The 17,538-nt window shown below is 37.3% G+C and overlaps 1 protein-coding gene across 1 annotated transcript in view; it reads left to right on the top strand.

Annotated features, from left to right (window-relative positions):
• Positions 1 to 17,538, top strand: part of LOC145773987 (uncharacterized) — a 59,319-nt gene that overhangs the window by 10,321 nt on the left and 31,460 nt on the right. Inside the window, exons 4-9 of the mRNA XM_082585116.1 lie at positions 910 to 999; positions 2,558 to 3,883; positions 4,432 to 4,518; positions 4,839 to 4,907; positions 9,698 to 9,963; positions 10,190 to 10,372. Of these exons, the coding sequence (XP_082441242.1) occupies positions 910 to 999; positions 2,558 to 3,883; positions 4,432 to 4,518; positions 4,839 to 4,907; positions 9,698 to 9,963; positions 10,190 to 10,372 (2,021 nt within the window). The remainder of the gene's footprint in view (positions 1 to 909; positions 1,000 to 2,557; positions 3,884 to 4,431; positions 4,519 to 4,838; positions 4,908 to 9,697; positions 9,964 to 10,189; positions 10,373 to 17,538) is intronic.

Raw genomic sequence — 17,538 nt, forward strand, 5'->3', positions numbered from 1 at the left:
TGACTTGTACTCTAAAAGGTGGACGTTAATATGTTAAGGTATTCTATCTATTTTTTTCTTAATATATAATTACAAGATTTCTATTTTGAAAGTGTATTAGATAATCTGCTGTGTGCAGTAGCGGATCCAGGGAGGCAATCAGCCACATGCCACCCCCAAAAACAAAAAAGCTAAAACACTTTCGATTGGATAAATTACAGTAGAAGTTTTTGTTAAAGCTTTTTGTTTCAAATTTAGAAATTGAATTGTTCGGTCAGATGACGTCACAACCAAATCTAGACGGCCGTCATTTTGACGCAATAAAATAAGTAACCGGTTTTGTTTGTGAATCAAGGATGGAAGGTGGTGGCAAACATTGTTCATTTTCTCTTATTTATACAACTTTTATTCCCTTGAAACTGCAATGAATTTGTTTCTAGCTTCCCTGCTGCGTCTGAACAATTAGTGGCAACTACTGAGCCACTGTTAATATGATATCTGTCTGACAAAAGTTGATTTGAAATCTCAATCTTGTTGAATCAGTGTTAGTGTTACTGTCCGTTACTGCTTCTGAATATAGAAATGACATTGTTTTACGCCTTCATTTTATACTAAACGTCTTTGATATCTGGATTGGGTGAAAAATAATTGTCACTACTCAACATAAGAACCTGATTTTAAATCAATGTAAAAGTAACTGATTGTGCTGATTAGAATTTTACATTGATTCAGCATCTACAGACGTTGAATTAATGTAAAAACAACAGGTTTTGCTGATTCGAGTTTTTACATGGATTCAGCAACTGCAGATGTCAAATCAATGTAAAATTTGTAGATTCCACTGATTATAAAGAAGCATAATGTTATTCAACCGTCGCAGATAATATAATTGCAGTTTCATTAATTAACTTTGATCACATGTTAATAAAGGTGCAACGGAAGCAACTTCTCGCAATGAGCATTATGAGCAAACAACACCCAGATCAACTTCTGCATCTTCTCTTACCTCGCATCGACAAAGTAGGTTCAAACGAATCTTAATTTAAGCTTCACCATTAGGAGCTGTCTATAAAAAACGTCCGTCCAGTCCCCAAAGACCCTCCCACCTTCCCCCAGTCAAGGGGAAGTTGGGGGATTACAAATTGCCTCAAGCCTCAAGCAATAGATTAGAAATGAGCAGAAAACCATGTTTATCACAGTCAGTATCTCCTGGAAATAGTTGGAGGTGATAATGACTCTTGTTGTGGATCTTAGAGATCTAATTGGAAAAAGTTTTGGGAGGCCGTTTCCTACCGGCATCGTACCTTGTAGTCCATATATCACATGGACTTTATGTTCTTAGTTCAGCAAGTATAATATAACCGATTGATGCCATGAAGTTTGGCTCCAAAAGCAGCAGGGGCGTATTTAGAAAATTTGTTCAACCCAGTAACCAGAGCTGTGGAGTCGGGCGAAAAATATGCGATCCCGACTTCTTGGTTTGTAACTCGCCCACTCCGACTTCACTGTTTCCAGATTTATGAAGGTTGCCAGATTTTTTTTCATTTTCAAAAAAGTTGATTTCACTTAATTTGTGATAGAAATTGCAACGGCGACTTGAAATTTTATTGTAAATGGTTTTGTATAAAGTCGGTCTTTTTTAACAACTCCGACTCCGGACACGTCAAAATCCTTTCGACTCCACAGTCCTGCCTGTAACATCAGCAAAAATATTGAAGCCACGTATATGTTCTATATGTCATAGGCGAAGATGACTAGATTAGGCCAACATGTATTGCATGCAGTCGAAAGAGAGTGTTGTAAAGAAAAGAAAAGTGTGTTATAATAATCCAATTTTGTATCAAGCTTTTTCAGCTTTGAACTTCGTGAGGATCAGAAATTGTTGGCTACAGAAGGTTTCTAAACCACCACTCCAGTTGAAGTAGTATATTGTATAGTCTCAAGCAAGCAATACAAGTTGATAGAACTACCATGGCCACTTACACTTCGGAGATATCGTAATCCGCACGGACAAGTAAATCTGACAAGACAAGATATCGGACGGACAAGACAAGATATCGTAATCCGCACGGACAAGAGATATCGTAATCCGCACGGAGATATCGTTGTCCGCACGGACAAGGAGGAAAGGGGTTGACACAATGTGGAAATGGAAGGAGGGGGGATATTTTGCAATTTTATGAGAACATGTTTTATGTCCCTTGTGTCAAAACCATTCATACATTTGCGGTACGCACTTCATCTGTAGGCATTCTGGACCAGATGTAGTGGCTGTCTGGGTAGAAAGCGTTGCATGCTGTGTAGTGTGTGCGCATCTTTTGTTTATCTTATGTTCCATAAAGATAAGTTTACTAACAGCTTATTAAAACCTAACAAAAGGTGAATACTAATAGATGTGTTTTCTTACAATACATTTTCAGTTATATATTTTTTTTTTTGATTTTGAATATTTTTTCCGCAGTTGTTACATCTGTAAGGATGTGCGGAAAAACTGCAAGAAACAATTGAAAAACGTCAAGATCCACGTTTGCTACTTTTTAATGCAAAAATTTAACAAATTTGATTTTTTGTTTTTTAGGCTCAAACATCGGAATAGAAAAGCTGAAAGAAACAACCCTCAAGCTGTATGATCCTGAATATGACGTCGACCTGTGCCATTTTAACGTCTCATCGGATGGTTTGCCAGAAGTGTGTGCTGAACTTTTTTTGGTTCAATTTTACGAAGGAAATCTTGTTCCCGATGACAACAAATATGATCCTAAAACCCATGAATTTAAACTAACAAAATCTGACGAAAAAGTTGACTTTGATAAATTAGTTTCGGATGCTCAAAAGAACGATTTTGTGTCAGTAATTGGATATCCTGGGGCAGGGAAAACTATTCTGTCCAAGCGCCTGGCTAGGCATCTTTGTCAATGTGGTGATCTTGTTGTTTTAAGGAAGCTTTTCATGAACATGAGCGACTGTTATGAAGACACATTCACTTTGCAACAATTTTTATTGGGAGATAACAACTATAACTTAAACCATAACGAAGCTACTTCTGCTTTTGAATGGATCAAAAACAATCCAAAAAAAGTTTGTATCATTCTTGACGGATTTGATCAAGTGGAATGGAGTATCATAAAAACTGTAAAGCAATACAACATCAACAGCTCTCTTACTTCTCAGGAACTAGTTTCATGCCTTTGCCAAGGACAATTTCTACTTCACTGCCACCTCATCTTCACTTCTCGTCCACACGCGATGCTTTCCGTCCCTAAAAACTGCAGACCAAATCTTATTTTCTTTCTTCGTGATTTAAATTCTTTAGATATGAGGAAACTGTTTAATGCTTTAATAAATAACCAGAGTAAAGCCAACGAACTCTGGGAATCATTAACCAGTAAAGCACCCCAGCTAGAATCATTATGCCACAACCCACTTATGTTACAACTTTATGTCAGAGCTTCATTGGGTTCATCTGGACAAGTGAAGTGCATTTCCACAATGACCAAAGTGTTTCATTCTGTGCTTAAAAATCTTAAAGCATCTGACCATACAGGTTATTTGTCAGATGAAACTGTTATGAAATTGTCTGATATCGCCTATAAAGCGACAAAAGAGGGTACAGTACTTATTAATGCTAGAACTCTTATACAAAAAAATCTGACCATCAGCGAAGTTCAAGATTTTGTGGTACCTTTATTAGGATCCAACAAAACATGTCCGCTGCTGGAAGGTAACCAACAATTATATTTTACACATCAAACTTTCCAGGAGTACTTCTCAGCTTTGTATCTTTGTCATCACATGCCATCAAGAGAGTTCGCTTCCTTCGTCCAAAACAATCTGCTCAATGATCATTGGTCCATTGTTGTACAATTTCTATCCGGTCTTTTGCTGGATCCAAGCACAGGAAATGGTAACTTTACGATTGATAAAAAATCTTTGTTGCAAAGAGCTCACTGTTTCTCGTCTTCCATTTTTATCTTTTATTTGCAATTGTATAGTTACAATGCTGAAAAAAATTTAAGATTTCAATACTTAGAATTTGTTTAGTTTTTTTGTGTTTCTTAAACACAGCATTCAGCATGACATAAAATAAAATTTGCAAACACTTTCGGTTGTACATCTAGCGCTTGTTAAACCTTTTAAAAAATAATAAGTTAGGCTATGTATTGCTTACGTAAAAAGGGTTCAAAATATAAGCCTACAGTTTTGCGCAGAAAAAAAGGGTTTAAACTTAGAGAAAACTACAAAATTGTAAAAACACGCAAAACGAATCAAGCATTGGAAAAAAATTGTATTGCCCAGTTAATCACAGCACGTGTTAACAACTATGAAACTACGCTGGCAATTACTTGTCTGTCTAGCCCTGGGTCGGAGGATTAATCAACTTCATAAAGTAATCTTTGAGTAACAGTTAAAATCTATACTTTAGCGATTGCAAACCTGTTTGCATTTTTATAGATTCTTCAACCATCCAGTTACCTTCAGAAGAATCCGTTGCTTTACCACGCCAAGAACCTTCCCAGCAAACCCGACTATCTTCACCAGGTAACGTATAGGATATTTAACATTTGTGTGGTAAATTAGGACTTTAACAACACCATATGAAGTAACTTAAAACACAGGCTAATTTATTCCTTCACTTAGACGTTGAAAAGTTCATTTGCCCACCAAGATTCTTGGTTAATTAATTAATGATTTACTAATCGATAAAAATTTATAATAAAAATTTCAGTAAAAAAATTATTTTCTCAACTTACAATGATTCATTAATAAAGTTAATGTGCTGTTTGGCAATGGTGTGGCTGTGTGTCAGCACAAGTGATGATGGCAAGTCGTAATTTTCATTAGAATGTAATTTCTTTCAGCTGAAAAATTGCCAAAGCAGAAAGAATTCATTTCAGAGCTGTACAAGAAAACTCAAGAAGTTGCTGCAAGTAAGTAAATGTTTATACCTGTCGTCAACACAGTTTTCTATGCTAAAAAGGTTTCACCAATTTCAGGATAGCCTATATTCAAGGCACTGAAACTCAATGTTGCATTGCTTTTTGAGTGGTTTTATTTTTAAAAAGTGTTCAAATTTCAAGTTAAAAACAATCAAAACTGTAAAATTATCACGTGAATAAGCCCCGTTAGCTCAGTGGTTACGTGCCCGGCTCAAGATCACGCGGCGCTGGTTCGACTCTCGGGGTATGAGCTTGAGCAACGCATTTCAGGACTGCTCTCCATTCGGCGGCACCTAGTGAATAATTAATTCACACACAACAAGACTTCAATAATCGGAAACTTCACTCTGCCAATCTCGTTAACCGGCCCTGTATCAAAACCTCTACAAGTATGCGTAACTACCAGGAATAACCTATTGAAGGCTTTTGTCAGTCCGATGATAAAGATTCAAAACCAAACCAAAATGATGTAAGGCAAGACTTTCGTTTCATACAGACATTACCTTTAGATTAGTTTTTTTAACGTTACTTGACAATTGACATGTCTCTTTTGTAGGCTATATAATGAGCAGAGGTTGGCGTCCGCTTCTTTGAAATAGGGTGGACATTTCCCTTCATACTTCTCTAGAAAATTATTGATCAATTGCCATTCTGAACGGTCACATTTTCAAGACAACACAAAATATCTATTGATCAATATTTACCCAATGAGCAGTGACTCCAAAAAAAAAAAACTTCGGTGCTTAGTTGACCATATATCAAATGTAAGACACACATAATTGACAGTTGCTAGTTTTGTTTGTATGTATTCTTTCATTGTATTGGCTGTTAGAGATCTGGCCAGGGTACGTCTAAATAAATGACTTGAACAGTCGGGTGTATGACTGAAATTTTTTTTCACTGAATGGTCCACTGAACTAACAATGTAAATATTTAGTCAGCGTATCTGGTAGCCTACTGTACAGTGTACACTGTACAGTGTACAGTATGATCTTAATGCAGATTCAAGTAAAATAAATTGTTTTCATGAGAAGATTAGCTATGAAATAAACTAAACAGTTTGAGTTATAGCCTACTCACGTAAAACAAGATGCTTAAATTCTTCTAGCTCCACTAGGCTTACTGGTAAAAGGTCATTGGCCGCAAGCGATAGAATCTTTACCACAGCAGAATTGCATACTGGAAATGGTGCAGCTTGCTTTCGCTTTGCAAGCATCTTCATATTCGTTTGTATTAACTGCTTCTGCTTGGCAGTTTTTGGTGAACAACAACCACTGCTGGTAGCATCATTCTTGGCTGTGGCTGAGCGCTTGATACATTTCTTGTCTAAATCGTATTCCTCCAAAATATTAGAATGGAGTTTCTGCAGATGAAGATAGATTAATATTAGTTCCATTAATTGTTAAAACGTTTATATGTAAGAAATATGAAAATTGAAACATTTTCGATCTAACTACACTGCTACACAACATTGTCACACAAAAGTTTATTTTACAGATGTAGGCTACTTGAGAGATACAAAAGATAAACAGCATATTTACTGTAGGTGTCTCAAGAGATTGCTTGTGGAGTCCACGCCAGCAGACAAATAGTATCACTTTTTGTACATTACATACATATAACTTTGATTTTGTTACCATCCTTTTCAACAATTTGAAAACATTTTCCATTCAACAGCACTGAATGGTTTTGAGAGCCAAAGTGTTTATCTTCATATTCTGAGTATTTTTCAGGAAGTAACTTGATGTACTTCTTTTTTTAGGAGCTTGTTGAAGTTTTACAAGTTGACTCATTGCTAAAATGTCAGTCTGTTAACAAAAAAAAAAGGGGATCTGATAAATAATTGATGCTCAGCAAACAACATTCACTTTAAGAACTGTAATACTATTAGCCCATCAAGTAAACACTTTCATTACACTCAAAAATATGGACCTATATGGAGTCCATCAAATGACATAAGGATAAAAAGAAAACTATGATAGGTAGCGTACATATTATTTTATCGACCTTTCTCAAAATGCATCTTAAAAATAATAACATCAGACAAAGCTGTCCATACCCAAAAAAAAACAACGAAATAATACACCAACTGCAAATGCACGAAGGTCACAGAGAGCCACTTTGGATGTCGTCAGTTCAAGAGCTCACTAAATATCTACCGTACTGTTACAAATTTACACACAATGAGCGTTGGAAGAGTTGAAAGTATTCATATTAACAGTGGCTAATGGTAGTAGTCAGTGGCGGCTGGTGACGTTTGTGAGCAGTGGGGCTGCAAACGACTTTGCGGGGGGTCTGAGGGGTCTCCCTTCAGAAAAAATTTGAAAAATCACATAAAATTAAATTCTGTGTGTTCTGAGCATGCTTTTACCCCAAATTTTGAAAAAATGCATTCAAATTTTGTTGAAAAGTTGATGTATTTCTAAGCTGTAGGCCTATTTAAAAAAATCTAACAGTATTGCTTTGGAGACAAACTTTACTAGTATTGAGCTTAGTCTTGACTAGCCTGGCCGTTGCATACAAGGTTCAAGTGATTTTGAGATGCCCTAGTACTACCTATAACCTGTTGAATATCCTAACTCTACAGCTAACACTTCTACATTCATGGCTCATCGTTACTCTACGAAATAAAAACTAAGTTTTAAAAAGTCTTCAAAGTTATTCGGTTAGGTGGGGCTGTTTTCCATGCAGCCCCAATAGATTTAAAAATTGCTGTAAAATACCAAAAGAGGTGGAACTTCAAGGATAATTTTTAGCCAATCAGAGCGCTTGAAATCCAGAATCTCGGGCTGCAAAGCAATTTGCCCAAAATCGGTGTTGCCAAATGAAACTTTAAATATTTTAATTTTCGATCCGCAATTTTTAAGTGAAAAAAGTAACCGGGTTGAACAAACACAGAGAAAAACATATTTTCCCTCTTCTCTTTCTTTCAGGTGGGGCTGCAGCCCCATGGCACGAGCCACCACTGGTGGTAGTTACCACTAATTAGGCTACTTTGTATCATACAGTACCAGTTCAAAAAAAATTGTCTCTACAATATTTAGTAAGTCAACTTAAATTCCAAAGTGATCTTGATCTTATTGACTTTTAAGATCACACAAAAAAAAGTGATCTTAGATCAAGAACACCGAAGTAAAAGTGATGTTCAAGATCACTTGTGATCTTCAAGGTCAAGTTCACACCCATCTCTGTCTGCTCTACAGAGCAGACAGACGGCCAGTGCCGGTCTGTGGGGTGTGCAATCCGTGCGATCGCACAGGGCCCGCAATTTAGGAAGCCTGCAATTTACTCAGAAAGTGCATTAATTTTTGTCTTTTCCAATGGAAAAAAATGATCCTATCCTTTTGCTATGCCACCGGACAGCACCATTTTACAGTAATATTCATACCCAAATTTTTGTTGAACATGCTCTTAGAATGCACTAAAGTCAAAGTAATTTTTCAAAATTTTCTGGTGAGGGCCCTCCAAACCCCCCGCCCTTGGGTGTAGCCTTCGGCACGCTTTGCCCGCCGGCCGTCGAAACTCCCTCCCCTTTCAAAACAACTAGCTATGCTACTGAATTGGATCATTGTCGTTGGGGCCCGCAAAGCATATTCCGCACAGGGCCCGAAATACCCTAAGACCGGCACTGCTATGGCCCTTTTGAAAGGTATTGTCTACTGAAATAAGAGAACGTTAAACGTTTTCTTGGAAACATTAAATTCAATAATTATGACACTAAATTTCAAAAAATGGTTTAATTCAAAGTAACTTCAATAAAATATCCAAACAATGAATTCTCTGCCACAAATTGCTACTTACATTTTTTGGTAAATATTTTTTTTATTTTGGGCAACACCACGCAGAAATCCCGCGCAAAGCTGCAGACGACAGTTGTGTTGGTTGCTAACAGAGTTGCCAACTTTGCAGTTTATCAGCAAGCTCATCCTGCTTTTTTTAAGTATGCGCTTATTTTTTGCAACTTACAACTCGTTTGTCATTTTTAATCTATTTTCGATAAAACCTGAAATTATTGTGTGTTTTTTCACTGGTTTAAGCTTTACAAATTTATTTTATTGTTTTTCGTTTTGATTAATTTTTCCCATTCAATTTGCTTGGCAACCTTGCACAAAAACTCCCGCCCAAATCTGCAGGCGACAGCCATTTTATTTTCAGTCGTTGAAGAGAAAGGATCAGTTTTGACTCAGTTGCAGCAAGAAATAGTTGGTTCAGTTTTCAATTCTGTCATCATTCTGCTTGGTTCATCAGACAAATGTTTTAAAGTTTGTTTCTGTCCGTGTCTTCTGAGTTAGAAGAAAAGCATCAGCTTGGATTGAGCTGCAGCAAGAAATGGCTGATTGGAAAATTTTTATGATCAGCTTGTGAAGTTGCTTTGAAGGTTTATCTCAAAAGAAATCAAAGTTTATTTTAATTTGCAAGCTTTGGTTAGTTTAATGTTTTAACTAAAGTTTAGTTTCCACCTGCAAAGCTAGCCTAAGTATTTTGTACTAATTTGATAAAACTTCAAAGCCGTTGAAGACAAAACTTGTGATTTTGTGACCAGCTAACAAAAGTCTACTCAGATTATTTTCAAATTAAAACTTTAACCCAAACCTGAAAGTTTTGTTCAAAATAATTTGTTTGTATTTTTGTTTGTGATATAAATAAATTAATGTTTTGTTCTTTAGTAAACAACTTGTGTTCAATGTTTGTTTATTTTATGGTTCGAACCAAACTGTGGTTTTAGATTACAACCTGGTTAGCCGAGCTAATATTGATTGATATTATTCCTGCATTGTTAGATCACAATGATGATCGCTCCATCATCGCCATCAGCAAGATTCTGAGGGAAGGCAACGACTTGGAAGTGACAGTCACAGCAGGAATTCATTTTGATGGAGGGAGGATATGGATGAATTCCTCCGACACTCAGAATGACATCCATGCAGTGACGTCATTCATCAAGTCGATGCCGACGCGACTTGAATACCTTGATCTGTCCGGATGCGGAATGAATTCCAATCGATTCCATCCATGGAAGGAGGCGATCAAATCGATGCCTGGATCCGTGAGTCATGTTTAACTTTTATAACCAACACATTGATTCATGGTCAGACGTTGATTCAACGTCGCATTACGTTGTTTTAACGTCTCAGTTTTACAAAGTAAGTTTGAGTTTCCAATTTTAGTCATTTTCTAACAATTCTTGTAAACATAAAATAAATAAACAAAAAGTCACAACATAAATAAATTGTTTATGTTTAATTGTTGCGTCATAATTAATTTGTGTTTAGATTGTTCGAATGGGTCTCCCTGGCAACTACCTATCTGTGGATGACGTCATCGAGGTGTTGCACAAGATTGAGGAGGATGTTAGGATGTGGGGATCCCTCGATGATGGAGATGGGAGGTGGAGAGATCCGAACATGGAGGAAAGATCCAAGCTACAAGAAGCATTGGATCGGTTGGACAATAAAGTGAGAGTTGTTTACGTTGTATCAACGTTATAACAATTAATTGTGTCAACATTAAATCAACGTCAATTATTCGCTTTGTCTTTTACAGAAGTTGAAGATCCGGGTTGACATCGCTCGTTACCTCACCCACAAGGATCGTTGATGTTTTTATTTATTTGTTGATGTTTACAATAAAATTATGTCATCCAGTGATTTTGTTTGGTTGAGTTAAAAATACAACAAACTGCTTGTTTACATCAGGTGACGTAACATCAACATAAATGTTCAACAATCAACAAAAGTAAGTTTGTTTCTTAAACTTATCTAGTTTTATGAAACAATTTCATTAAAAATTTAAATTAACTTACTTGTTAAAAAGTGTTGCCAGATTAGATAAATATTTTTTGTAACTTCGATTTGAGTAACTTAACAATATAAAGTAACCGTCTATATCAGACATGGGCAAACTACGGCCCGCGGGCCAAATCCGGCCCGCCGGCTCTTGTATTCTGGCCCGCCGGATGTTATCGACATGTTGCAAGTTTTATTATTGTGAAGTTTCAATAGGAGGATTAGATACCTCTTGTCTCTAAATAGCGATACAATGTAGAATGTAGAGCATTATGATGTCACAGGTACATTTGTGCGTCGCTTGACGCAACAGTGCTTTCTGCTTTTAACCAGTAACGTACCATATTTCTTAGTTTAGTGTTTTTATCAACAGTTTCGTCAGTGTGGAATGCTAAGCGAAATAGACATTGCTAAGTTGTTAATAAATTATATTGTTAAAATGAGTGCAGCGAAGAAGCGTAAAGTCGATAGTGAGCGCAGAGTGTTCAAAAAGGAGTGGACGACGAAATACTTTTTTACCGAAGTGGGATCAACTGCGGTATGCCTTATTTGCCAAAAAAACGTTGCTGTTTTGAAAGAATACAACATCCGCCGCCATTTTGACACCAATCATGCAAACCATCATAGCAGCCTGTCAACTCAGCAAAGAAAGGACGTTTCTCAGAGATTAGTGGCAAATTTTCGGATTCAGCAAAGCACTCTTTTTCAGCAGAGTGCAGTTTCTGAGTCAATCACCAAGGCAAGTTTTTTACTGGCTTTCAAAATAGCACAAGCAAGCAAACCATTTTCCGATGGAGAATTTATCAAGCAGTGCATGGTAGAGACAGCAAGTCTCTTGTGTCCAGATGCAAAAAGCAAATATGAACAAATCAGTTTATCACGCAGAACTGTAACTCGCCGTATAGAACAAATTGATGAGCACTTAGCTAACGAGTTGAAAGGAAAAGCAGATTCTTTTGTATTTTATTCGTTAGCGCTGGACGAAAGTAATGACGTAAGAGACACGGCACAGCTTTTGATTTTCGTCAGAGGAATTAATGACAAGTTTGAGATAATAGAAGAACTTTTAGCAATGGAGTCGTTAAAAGGGACTACTCGAGGAGAGGACCTTTTTCTTAAAGTCACTAGTGTGATCGACAGGTTTAAATTACCATGGAACAAACTTACGAATGTCACCACTGATGGATCACCAAATTTGACAGGAAAAAATGTTGGACTGCTAAAAAGACTTCAAGATAAGATGAATGAGGAAAATGCTGGGGTGGATATAACTTTTTTGCACTGCATTATCCATCAGGAAGCCCTGTGTAAATCTGTACTGCAGCTCAATCATGTAGTGAAGGCAGTAGTAAAACTGATCAACTACATAAAAGGGAGAGGACTTCACCATCGCCAATTTATCAAGTTTCTTGAGGAAATTGATTCTGATCACCAGGACTTGCTTTATCATTCTCATGTGCGCTGGTTAAGCTTGGGTAAAGCATGTAAACGAGTCTGGAACCTTAAAGAGGCAATTACCTCATTTTTGAAGTCAATCGGGAAAGCTGATAAATTTCCTGAGCTGGAGGACAGAGATTGGCTCTGTGATTTTGCTTTTTCTGTCGATATATTAACACATATGAATGAGCTGAATGCAAAGCTGCAAGGGAAAGAACTCTTCGCTCACGATATGTACACAAGCGTTACGGCTTTCAAATCAAAATTGGCTTTATTCTCAGCACAAATGTCCAACAATTCTTTTGTTCATTTCCCCACATTACTGACGATGAAAGAAGCCCCTAAACATGCAAATAAATACAGCAAATCACTAAATGATTTGCACCACGAATTTTGCCGTAGATTTCTTGATTTCGAAAAACTCCAAAAACCATTTCAGATTATTTCGGCTCCACTTTCACAAGTCGCTGCAACAGCACCACAAGAACTGCAGTTGGAATTGATCGATCTTCAGAGTGACTACGTTTTAAAGGAGAAATTCGAAGCCCTGAAGCTAAATGAGTTTTACGCATCGCTAAGCAACACCAGATTTCCAGAAATTCGAAAGGTGGCACAAAAAATGCTGGTATTGTTTGGTTCCACATATATTTGTGAACAGACGTTCAGCTTGATGAATTTTAACAAATCTAGCCACAGGTCTCAGCTGAGTGATGCGCACCTCAAATCTATCCTGACTATCGCCACAACCAAAATGATGCCAAATTTCGATGCTTTGGCAAAAAATAAAGCTTGACAATCCTGTCAGACGTCGTATTTAAATTCGATTTTGTTTTTTGGTTGTATTTTTCAGTTATTTGTTAATTTAATCTTCCGTTTTTTTTGTCCCTTTGTTATTCGTGTGACAAACTATATGTAAGTGGCGGCTCGATCACTTGGCCCGCCAGTCTAAGAACAAAATAATTTTGGCCCCTAATTCAAAAAGTGTGCCCACCCCTGGTCTATATTATCCACATTGTAGGTGAAATCAGTTCATTGGTATACAGTGTTGCCAGATTAAATTGCTTTTTTAAAATTTAAACCAGAGACCAGGGTTGCCAGATCAAAATTGCAAAAAAAAGCCAAACTTGACTAAAACTCCAGCCAAAATGAAAATAAAAAAGCCAAATATTTTTTGAGAAGAGCCAAACAAAGCATGACTATCAAGTACTAAAAAACAAGTTATCATCACATATTTGGTGTTATTAAATGAACGAATTAACAGTACAAAGCACTTTTTACCTCATAGGGTGCACTGCAGAGAGCATAGCCAGAATAAAAGTATGTTTGGCCAAGAAAAGGCTCTTCAAAATATTCTTCAATTAAAGTATTAAACAGTAAGAAATCTTGCACTCTTAAAAAGAGTGTGAAATAATGATTAAAGACCTAGAAAGCCTGTTTTAGAAAACTGTTGCACATTCAAAATAAACTTACAATTTAGGACGTGAGGGACAATTACACTCTTCACCTTGCAAGGTGCACCCAAACATATAAGCGGAAACATTTGGTGCTGGCATGAAATCATGAATCATATTTGAAAAAAATTATAAGTCATCAGTTGAGTCTTGCACGATTTCACTTTTGTGTACATTAAGGTGGCTCTTAAAATTGCATTTTACTTGGGACAGTGGGACACCCTTTCAAATGGTGAGATTGTCAGAAAAAATAACTCCTGCAAACTTTTTTAAATTTGAAGTTGATTTAGAGGTGGCGGTGGCCTTTCCCCCTAAAGTACGCTACTGTGCCTTCCCTCAAAATACCAAATCTGCGTATCTCAAAAACCACTTGAGCTAGAGATACTGTAGGCTACGGTTTTGTGTCAAAAGATGCAGAAAACATAGTTTCTTATCTACTTTCTGAACAGTAAATGCATCTATTTTAAGTAGAAAAGCAGTTATTTAGAAAAAACACATTTCAACACAAAAGGTATGATAGCATTAGCTCTGTATATAAAAAATATGTGACGATCAGTGTTCCCTCTAAGAAATTAGAACTCGTGAAATCTGTCCAAATCTTGATTTCACAATCTTTTTTGTGACCACAAAACAGTCTACAGAATTTCGTTTATTTTCTCAATTTTTGAACCTAAGGGAACACTGGTGACAATATTCATTTCAAAATGCAATTCTGGTCTGCACTGCGAGAAGCGATATTATCGACAATATTGTTCTTGTTGCAATTTGAAAAATAGTTTCCTGTACCGTATTCAGTAACAACTTGCAAAAGAAAATGAAATTGGACTTCATCTTTAGTTGGAGTTTGTTAAAATCCTAGATTACAGCAACTCCTCTCTCTGCTCTGTCATTGACTGCTGAAAGTCCCTTTGCTATGTGTAAAGCTTGAATAAATACACCATATTCAGTCCAATGAGCAGGATCCTTTGAAAGTATAATTATTACTTCATCTACACCCAACAGCTGAAGAAGCCGTTTTGAATTTAGAGTTGCAAAACTGTTTTAGACCTTTATTGCCAAGAAACGCATCTACTTTGACGCTTCATCTCCTTGATGGACGTTCTGCTGTTTCATCTAACATGGTTGCCGTCATTAGCTTTTTACTTTCCAGACAATCGAGAGTTAAATAAGGCTGGTCCAACCATTTCTTCGGACAGATACCATTAATGCAGACCAAGCTTTTTGCATAAATCGCCTTCGCCATCCAACAAGCGCGATGCATAGCACCTGAAGATGAACCCTAGGGTACATCCCAAACAGCAAAATCCTTCATTTTTACATCGATTTAACGTCTGCAGATGTTAAGTCAACATAAATATGGCAGATTTTGCTGTCTGGGATGTTCACACTTAGTCAGGATTTTACGGAATTACCAACGAGAAAAATTGCAGATGTAGCCTATATGTTCAGTATTTAAAAAGTTTAAAAAAAATCTATAACTTTAACTGGTTAAAAAGTCAAAATTTAAAAAAAAGCCAAAAAGAAGCCAAACTACAAAAAAAACCCAAACCGTAAATCTTCCAGCCAAAGGCCTTAAAAAAGAGCCAGATTTGAGAAATTTGGCTTGAAAAAAGCCAACCTGGTAACCCTGCCAGAGACCTGCAAGCGTTACCTCTAAATACCCATTGTCAGGGTTGCTAGTTTCGTTTGAACTAGTTTACTGATTAAAGTTTGGGTGAGGGTAACATTATGATTCAATAACAGAAGTAGCGCGCTGTTACCAAGATGTGCACCTAAATGCTTGTCAGGGTTGCCAGTTTCATTCGGACTAGTTTCGCCGCTTAAGGTGAGTTTAAACATTATGATCCGATACCCTTTCAAAATGTTTGCCAATCAGTGCTTCCACTTTTGACAACTGATAAATCCTCTTCAGTTTCCTTTTTTATCTTAAAAAATCCCTTTTTTCTCAGTCGGAAATCCTTCAAAATTTTCTTCATAAGCGAGGTTATTTTTAACGTTATTTAAGTTACCTACCGGTACCGTAAAAAAAGTGCCAATACAACTTTAAAGTTATTTTAATCTCACCTAAGTTATGTTTTAACCTGAAAGAACAGAAAATCAGTAAATTGAAGAAGTCGTACAGTATTCAAATCGCTACAAAAAAACAAAACCTTGCAGGCAGTACCTAGCATGGCTGATTTAGTTGACAAACCCAATCTGATAAGATAAAGTTGCTGAATAAATTACAAAGGTTAGCTTAATTTTTTCAGTAGCAACGGTATGTCGAAGCAACGTTGTTTAATTAGAACAGTAGGCTACACAAAAGCAGCACATATTTTACAATAACATGGTTTACTTCCTTTGTTCACTGTCTAGCTAAAAAACCGCTTGTCAGTTAGTCGGTTCTGGGATATTTATCACCTGGAGTCCTGGACATCATTTACCAATTACCACTCTCATCTTTCCCACACGGGCTCTTTAACTTATCCCTAACACCGAAAATATACAGGTGGTAAATGTGCAGTAACGAATTATTATCCATTAATTAACAAATTTAATTTTGTGTTTAGTTCGGTTTTCCTTGATGCGCTAACTTGTTCAACTCTATAAGGCGAGGCTATCTCTTTTTTCTCCTTGTCGGTAATGTCTTCACAATCATCTGAGACTGATGAAAAACTTTAAGATACTAGGCCTATTCATGATGCTGACTCAGTCTGAGTGTGTACACTGTACACCATACGGTACAATTATACATGTCGTCAGGGCCTCTGAGAGAAATTTTCACTGGGGGTACGAAGAGTCATTCCGGGCCCCCCTCTCACTCCGGGCCCCCTTTGTCTTTGGCAAAAAGTGTGATGTTTGCTTACGCGTATTGCACACCACACAACATTTTATTGCAGAATTGGACATCTGTGCGCAATAATGGTATCAGGCTGCAATGATATTCAGGCTGCACCTCTGATATTTGCTATTGTGGTTGACGTTGTAACTGAAGGAGTGAGGGAGGGCTTATTGAGTGAAATTTTGTATGCAGACGACCTGGTCTTGACAAGTAATAGTATGGAGGGACTGGAGAGAAAGTTTGAGAAATGGAAAGAAGCATTTGAAACCAAGGGTATGAAGGTGAATCTTGAAAAAACAAAAGTGGTGGTGAGTGGAGCAGAAGAAACAGTTGTTGAAAGCAAAGTAGATCCCTGTGGAATATGTGGCAAGAGAGTGATGAGAAATTCAATGCAATGCAAGGATTGTGGAAAGTGGGTACATGCAAGATGTGCTAATGTCAAGAGAACCGCAACAAGATTGGCGAAGTGTTTTGTTTGTGGGAAGTGCAGTAAAGGAAGGAATGAAGTGGAAAGCCATGATGATCTGGGTGATCGGATAAATGGAAGTGGTGGATGTGAAGCAGCGGTGACAACAAGGGCAAGATTGGGCTGGGCAAATTTCAGGAAATGTGGGGAAATGTTGTATGGCAGAAAATTTTCACTAAGGATGAAAGGGAAAGTATATCGGAGCTGTGTGCGGCCTGCAATGCTATATGGTAGCGAGACATGGATATTGAGAGAGAGTGAACTGGCAATCCTGAGAAGAACGGAAAGGTCAATGGTGAGAGCAATGTGTGGGGTGAAAACGAGAAGGGAAAAAAGGACTGAAGAATTGTTGGATATGCTAGAGATGAGAGAGACCATAGACCAACTGGCAAGGGCAAATGGAGTAAGATGGTATAGACATGTGAATATGTGATAAGGAGGGAGGAAGGAAGTTTTCTTAGAAAGACACTAGATCTAAAGGTGGATGGGAAGAGGAAACGCGGTCGTCCAAGAAGAACGTGGAAACAACAAGTGAAGGATGAATTTAAAAAAGTCGGACTGAAGGAGGAAGATGCAAGGGACAGAGTGAAATGGAGAAAAGGGATTAAAACAATTGCTGCGCGGAAACAATCGGCCACCCCCACTAGTGGGGAACAAACCG

The sequence above is a fragment of the Aplidium turbinatum genome, chromosome 7 (assembly GCF_918807975.1).
Source record: "Aplidium turbinatum chromosome 7, kaAplTurb1.1, whole genome shotgun sequence".
Classification (NCBI taxonomy): domain Eukaryota; kingdom Metazoa; phylum Chordata; class Ascidiacea; order Aplousobranchia; family Polyclinidae; genus Aplidium; species Aplidium turbinatum.